At 49.5% G+C, this 7,935-nt stretch overlaps 1 protein-coding gene across 4 annotated transcripts in view; it reads left to right on the top strand.

Moving 5' to 3' along the window:
* Jup (junction plakoglobin) overlaps window positions 1–3,343 on the top strand; it is a 28,212-nt gene extending 24,869 nt beyond the window's left edge. For all 4 annotated transcript variants that reach the window (XM_031351000.1, XM_031350999.1, XM_031351003.1 and 1 more), the window contains exons 13-15: window positions 1,023–1,062; window positions 1,249–1,414; window positions 2,533–3,343. In XM_031351000.1, the coding sequence (XP_031206860.1) occupies window positions 1,023–1,062; window positions 1,249–1,400 (192 nt within the window). In that variant the 3' untranslated portion in view covers window positions 1,401–1,414; window positions 2,533–3,343. The remainder of the gene's footprint in view (window positions 1–1,022; window positions 1,063–1,248; window positions 1,415–2,532) is intronic.
* Window positions 3,344–7,935: the final 4,592 nt, after the last annotated feature.

Raw genomic sequence — 7,935 nt, 5'->3', positions numbered from 1 at the left:
GAGAGAGAGTAGGGAAGTAGAGACTGGCCATGGCCATGTGCATGTGGAGAGAAGGGTGAGGGAAGGGGATGGGAAGGAGAGAGACAAAGCAAGAGAGAGGCAAGAGATCAAGAGATCAAGAGAGCAAGAGCGCAATCATTGCTCTTAACCTCCCTCCTGCCCAGCAGTAGAGGTCCTTTATGACGTAGAGATAGCAGATCGAAGCAGGCCTAATTTTTTATTTTGTTTATTTTGTCTGTGGTTTGTTTGCTTAGCTATTTTTTTAGTACTGGGAGTCAGATCAGGGCCTTGTGTACATCCTACAGACACTCTGCCCCTGAGCTGTGTCTAGAGTTCCGGATGGTGTTTTGAGATAGCCCTGCTATATATGTAGCCCAGGCTGACCTTGAATGTATGATGATTCTCCTGCCTTGACCACTGAATGCTGGAATTAACAGGAATTAGGGTCTCACTCTACCCTAGCTAGCTAGCTTGGACTTTGCACCAATCCTCCTGCCTCAGCTTGAGTGCCAGGGCTGCAGGCATGATCCACCCACTGTTCCCAGCTACATATCTCTTTTGCCCACATGAATATAAAGGATTTGAGAATGTGGGGTATGTGTGTGTGTCTCTGTGTGTGTGTGTGTCTCTGTGTGTGTGTGTGTGTATATATGTGTGTGTGTGTAATGGAATCCAGAGCCTTGGCCACGCTAGACAGGTACCCTGTCATTGGCCCACAGCCACATCCAGGGTTGTCTTGCTCTAATTTGCACACGGGTACTGTGTAGCCAGTCGAACCCTGTGTCTACCTTTCTTCCCACCACACCCGCCCCACACCTGCTCTGGGCTGTGTGTGCCCAAAGCGTTAGTGTCAGGACCTCTACTCAGGGCAGGGCCTGGGGACATGGTGCTTTCTTTTCTTCCTCTTGGGGCGGAGAGGAGGTCTCCCGACCCCTCGTTTGGAGCACCTCTCTGTTCCTTGGTGGAGAATCAGGCCAGAGGATGCTTTCTCACACTTCTTATGTCTTTCTTTCCTTCCTTAGGCCCAGAGTATGATCCCGATCAACGAACCCTACGCAGATGGTGAGTGTGTGGAGCCCTAACCCAGGGCCTGGGGCTTTGTGAATGAGCGTGGAAATTTACGGTAGCCAGTGTGTTCCAGTCTAGATCCCTGCTGTAGGGGTGTCAGGAAGGAGTTTGGTCCCTAGCCATGGGCCTACTCTACTACCACATGTGGCCTGCCGATAAACCTTCCTTTCTCATCCTCAGACATGGATGCCACCTACCGCCCCATGTACTCCAGCGATGTGCCTCTGGACCCTATGGACATGCACATGGACATGGATGGAGACTACCCCATGGACACCTATAGTGATGGCCTGAGGCCTCCCTACCCCACTGCAGACCACATGCTGGCTTAGCTGGCTCCACCTCAGTAAGGTCCTTTCCTGTCTCATAGTCTTGCCCTCTGCCTGTTGCTATGGCTACAGTGGCACTTCCTTTTCTCTCTAGTCTGGTGGGGACCTTTCCATTCTGGGCTGTAAACCCTGTGGGGCGGAGAAAGAGTGTGGCAATTCTATGCTTTTTGATCTGTTGTGCTCTGGCTTGCTTTTGTTATGATGGTGGTGATGGTGATTTTTTTTTTTTTTGAGACAGGGTTTCTCTGTGTAGCCTTGGCTGTCCTGGAACTTACTATGTAGACCAGGCTGGCCTCAAACTCAGATATCTGCCTGCCTCTACCTCCCAAGTGCTGGGATTAAAGGCGTGCGCCACCACTGCCCGGCTTGATGGTGAATATTATTATTTTACTCAGTGTTTCAGGCTGGCCTCAAGTCTATGGCTTTTCCTCAGCCTTAGCGACATCACCATGCCCGGAGTCACCTTTTTTTTTTTTCTTTTATAACGCTGGGGACTGAACCTAATGCACCTTGTGAGTGCTAGGCAAGGGCTCTACCATTTAACTACATCCCTAGCCCTGGATTTTGCCTTCTGTTATATTGAGATAGTCTAGCTAAACTGTCCAGGCCACCCTTTAACAGTCTAGAGTGCAGACACATGCCTTGAATTTAGGATCTTCCTGCGTCAGCCCCACAAAGTAGCTGGATTATCGGCCTGCACAGCGTGGTGGGGGGTGGGGGGTGTCTTCCTCTATATTTGCCCCTTGCTTGGCTAGGCCATGCTCCTCCAGCTACTTCTTCTTCTTCTTCTTTTTTTTTTTAATATTTATTTATTTTCTGTATGAGTACACCGTTGCTGTCTTTAGACACACCAGAAGAGGGCGTCAGATTCCATTACAGATAGTTGTGAACCACCATGTGGTTGCTGGGAATTGAACTCAGGACCTCAGGAAGAGCAGTCAGGCTCTTAACCTCTGAGCCATCTCTCCAGACTCCCCCACCCCACCCCCATCCCACCCCCCAGCTACTTCTAAGCAAGTAAGGGAAATGGCCAGTTTTTTTCTGGATTCATAGGTAGATGTCACAAATGCGCCCTGAACTTCTGGGGGATACAGGCCTATCAAGCACCTGACCTCCTGTGTCCACATCCCCACAGGAGCTGTTTCTCGCCTGGAAAGCTCTTGAGAGCAGACTGTGGGATGAGACAGAAAAGTAGCTGAGCCCTGGGAGCCAGCCTGGACTTTCTGCTGAACACATGCTCCAGAGAGTTCCTCCGTAGGGATTTTGGGATGGTGTCTGCTCCCGCTTTTCTGTCCTGGGCTGGGGATCCAGGCTCAGCACTTTCTCCCCGTCCTCACTATGGCTATGGCCACTAAAGCTTTAGACTCAGCCTGTGTCCCTGCACAGCAACCCTCTCTGCCTGGATCCCCCCAGGTCTTCCTTTGTTTTTCTGGGGCCAGTTTTCTCACTGAACTTCAGCATCCACTGCCCTGACCTCCTGGGATATCTAAGACACAGGTTCAAGGCCCCAACCCCTGGCATCCAAAGCTTCTTTTGAAAAGTTCAGGGACCTTCTTGGGGTCAGGGAGTGGGGGGGGGGGTGGAGACATTAAGTGCCCTGCCAGGACCCACCCCTCCCTTCAGGATGCTAAATCTGCTTTGCCCCTCCCCAGGGGGGAGCTCTTGATGAGGCTCCCTCTCACATCGCTCCACATTGGCCCATCTGATCTACAGAAATGCTCTAGTTCACCCCTCTGGTGTGTGGTAAGGGGTTTTTCTTCTCCCCCTCCTATTTGACTCCCACCACCTCCTGCACATGGATTTGGGGTGGGGGTGGGGCGGACTGAAAGGGACGTCCCCTCAGAGAGTCTTATTATCAATGCTTTATGTTTTGGTTATTGGTTTTTCTTTTCTTTTTGTTTTTGTATAGACCAAAGCAAAGGAAATAAAATAACACAGAGATCCAATGGAAGCTGTTAAAAGCATTATGTTGTAGGGGAAGTGGGGGCCGGGGGGGGTGCATAATAGGCATGACGGACCTCTCCTGTTGTCCCTCCTTGGCTGAACCTTTCATGTCCTCAGGGTTGGAGAGGCAAATGAAGAGAAGGGAGTGCTTGAAGAGCGGGAAGCCATCGAATGATTTAATCCCATGTTCACACAGAACTTTAGGGGTCTAGGACGCAGGATAGGTGACCAAAAAAACGTCTGCTGTAGGGACACCAGGCTGTCTTGCTTCACAGGCAAACTCCCTGCTGGCTCCAGCCTCTGCTGCCCTGCTGTAACGTGGGTGTGAGAGAAGTCTTCTAGACCTCAGCTCTCTGTGGCCTTCTGCTTAATAATACAAGCTTCTTGTTGGCCAGAAATGGGCCCACCCCAGCTCCTGCCCACCTCTTCCTCATGACTCCTTGCCGCTCACAAGCCAGCAGCACTAATGCTGGCCAGCACCCTTGGCACGCTTTCATGCCCTCTGCTCTTTGCTCAGGCGGTCCCCTCTACCAGGAAAGCCTCTCCTTGCTGGCCCATGCCATCTGTCTCAGCCTTGCCCCAGGAGCACTGATCCTGGGCTAATCCTGGCACCACTGAATGCTGTCACTGGACGGAGATGTCTTTTCGCCTAGTACATGGGATGCTTCCCCACCAGCAAGGTTAAGTTCTTTCTGAAGTGGGCTGGTCACCGTGGTTCTGACCAACCCTGAGGACAGAAAATTCCTGTAACCTGCTCATGTGGGGTCAGACATCTGCTTCCTATACCTGCACGGAGTCCAGGCTAGGGTCTGAGGCTCACAGAGCATCAGGGTAACACCCTGTTTCCCTGCAGCCAACCACATTTGAGGATGAAATATGAAAAAACCAAGGGGTTGAGGAAGAACGAAGCAGTCTAGGGTGGAGGCAGGGAGTTAGTTCAATCAAGAGATGGCTGGGCCATCAGGAAGAGGTGATGAGAGACAGCTGAGCTCCACAGAAGGCATGGAAGGAACAGGAGGAGACTTGAGTATACAGAGACCACAAGCAAAGGGGTCATTTAGTAATACTCTTTGCCAGGCAGTGGTGGCGCACGCCTTTAATCCCAGCACTTGGGAGGCAGAGGCAGGCAGATTTCTGAGTTTGAGGCCAGCCTGGTTTACAGAGTGAGTTTCAGGACAGCTGGGGCTATACAGAGAAACCTTGTCTCGAAAAAAACAAAAAACAAAACAGAAAATACTCTTCATTTAACTGTGCTCCATGTTCGGGGCCTGGCTGAACGCTCAGTCCGTGTAGATTGAAAAGAATCAGGTAAAGGGAGAGCATTGGACCCTGGGAGTGGGTGTGGGAAGCAGCAAGGGAGAGACAGCAAGTGAGCCTGAGGTGGTGAGAGAAGATTGCTGACCAGACATGGTGGATGCGGTAGGATTCTGCATCTGTGGCTGATGCTCCAGACGGGCAGGCTGGAACCTCACTGCCAGCCACTGATGCTCTCTGTCCGCTGAACCCAAGTAGAAACCATAGAGTGCACTTATGTTATCTCTCCGTGCTCCAGCAGGGAGCAGGGTGATCTAGAGATGCCAAGAAAGACAGCAAGAAGTCTACCCACCCATCGAACCACCACCACCCCGCCCCAGAAGAGGATGGGAGATGGCTAACAAGGGAGAATCTCAGTGTGTATACCTATGACAGGCAGCAAGGGATCAGAGAAGGTAGCAGAAACCATCGCAGGAAGATCAAAAGTTAATTCTAGCCATGACAGAGCTGAAGTTCTGAGCTCCCCAGCAGGCTGGACAAAGGGGGCACATTAGTCTCTGTAGCATTAATGATCCATTTCTGTTTTTATGTAGAAGCTATCTGCAACCCTGAGGAAGCCAACACTTAACTAGAACCTTGATTTCCTTATCTGTAATATAGGGCTGTGGCGTAGCACAGGGTAGAGCAGCAGTTTGGTTTGTGCCCAGGCTCTGGGGTCCCCACACTCAGGAGAAACCACGCCCAGCCCATCTGCCTAGTGTCAGGCTGAAACGAGAAGATGCAGCGATTCCAGGCAGAGGGTAAATGGGGTTGGAGAGCCGGCTCAGAGTACTGGCTGCTCTTTAGCCTACCGGGATTCCATTCCCAGCACTTGCGTGGCAGCTCACACCTGTCTGTAACTCCAGTTCAAGGGAACTCTGGCCTCCATGGGTACCAGGCATGTCTATGATGCACAGGCATATGTTCAGACAAAACAATCCCATGCTAAAAACAACAAAAACCAGCGGGTGGGAGGAAGGCAAACTTGATTCCCACAGATTTTACTCTTTTAATTCAGAAGAGATATTTACCCGCTGTTTACTGGAACTACACCACATGACCAGCCTTTCTACAGAGGAAATTGAGAGCGATCCCAGCTCTGAATGGCGGCCCCTGATGAATGTCAAGGCTCTGTCCATGACAGGAGAGGTGGAACCCACTGGGTACATCATCACCATGGCTCACCACAGAAAGGCGGCTTCCTGGGCTAGCAGCAGAGGAACTGATTGAGTGGGTATCTCTAAGACAGAAAGTGACTGGAGTCAGGTGGTACCTGTGTTGGAGCAGCCATGGCCAAGGAATGTGAACACTCTGCCATGAGTGTGGAGGAAGGAGCTCCTCTGTCATCCACTACAGCCAACAGTCCCATAACCAAGTCAACTGCTAGAGCAGAGGCACACCTATCAAAATGGTGGGTACCACTCCAATGTAGAGAGAGGACAGTTGGCTAAATGACAAACCCAGTGCTCTCAGAAATAGTGATGGGACAGGGGCCGAATCCAACTAGACATCTACAATGAGATTGTCCTTTTACATTATTTTATGTATGTGTGTCACAAATAGAACTCGGGGTCAGGCTTGGTGGCAGGTGCCTGTACCCACTGAGCCATCCTCGCCAGGATGCTCAACCTATTTTATTTTTTGAGTGGTGTGTCTCTCACAGAACCTGGAGCTATCACTCTGGCTAGACTTTCTGGCCTGCCAGCCCCAGGGGTCCTGGACTCGCAGGCCTGCACCGCTGTGTTCTGTTTTTCACAGCTTGAACTCCGGTCAGTATAGCAAGCCCTTTACTAAATGAAATTATTAAAAAACAAATGTCGCGGTGCAGGAGGGGTGGTGAAAAGCACTTTCTACTCACAAACTCGGGCTCGGTGTCTAAGTAACTCCGTCTCCATGAGATGCAATACTTTTCTGGAATCCACGAGCGACTCCACATGCACTCATATCACACACATCATTTTTAAAAAGTTATTAAGGGGGCCTTACATTGAAAATTTAAATCACATCTCATCCCAGAAACTGTACAACTTAGGCTGTCAAGATGAATTCAGTGGGTAAAAGTGCTTGCTGCCAAGCTGAGTTTGGCAGTTGCCTGAACCCATTTGATAAAATGCATACTGCCCTCTGACCTCCATTTGAGGACTATGGCATGCAATACATGCACCTGTGCACACACATACATCATGCAAAGTTAGTTCTTGGTTGTTTTTTTTTTAAGGTATATAGCTTCATTTAAAAGAATGAAAAAAAATCTGAGTAACTGGAAAATAATTTAGCTAGAACCCTAAATCTTCTAGTTTAACCTGAAAACATCTATTCACATAGAAATAGAATATAAAGTTAGGCTGCCCACAAGATGTGGGGAAATTCAATTTTTTTTTAAAGATTTATTTATTTATTATATGTTAGTACACTGTAGCTGTCTTCAGACACCCCAGAAGAGGACATCAGATCTCATTACGAATGGTTATAAGCCACCATGTGGTTGCTGGGATTTGAACTCAGGACCTTTGGAAGAACAGTCAGTGTTCTTAATCGCTGAGCCATCTCTCCAGCCCTCAACTGAATTTCAAAGTTCACAAAAACTAATATATCCAGGTGTGGTGTCAGACCTCTGCAAACAGCACCCAGGAGGCTGAGGTAGGAAGATCAGGAATTGCAGAAAACATCCAATAAAATTGATCCCAGGCAGTGGCGGCGAATGCCTGTAATCTTAGCACTCTGGAAGCAGAGGCATAGACAGGATGATCTCTGAGTTTAAGCCCAGCCTGGTCTGCAGAGTGAGTTCCTGGACAGCCAGGGCTACTCAGAGAAACACTGTCTTGAAAAACCATACACACACACACACATACAAGTAAATAAATATTTCTGTATAGATTGGGGTTGGTGGTACATGCCTATATTCTCAACTAGAACAGAAGGTGGAGGCAGGAAGATCAGTAGTTCAAGGTCACTCTTGACTATATAACAAATTAAAGCCAGCCTAGGTTGCATGAGACTCTGGTTTCCTGGAAAGGTGGTTGGGGTAGATAACACATGTACAAGTCAAACATATATTATTACATGATATTTACCATGAGCCATGTATTAAGAGAAATTGATGATGGAGGCTGAGGAGCCCCAGGATCTGCCATCCACCTGCAAGCCAAGACTGAGAACCCAAGTGAGGTCTCTGTTCAGGTCCTGGAAGGCCTAGGCACCAGGAGAGCCTGGCTTGAAAGTGCCAGAGTCTACAGGGCGGTGGTGGTGCACGCCTTTAATCCCAGCACTTGGGAGGCAGAGGCAGGCAGATTTCTGAGTT

Source organism: Mastomys coucha, unplaced genomic scaffold (genome assembly GCF_008632895.1).
Source record: "Mastomys coucha isolate ucsf_1 unplaced genomic scaffold, UCSF_Mcou_1 pScaffold5, whole genome shotgun sequence".
NCBI classification, from domain to species: Eukaryota; Metazoa; Chordata; class Mammalia; order Rodentia; family Muridae; genus Mastomys; species Mastomys coucha.
This window is presented reverse-complemented; position numbering and strand designations above follow the sequence as displayed.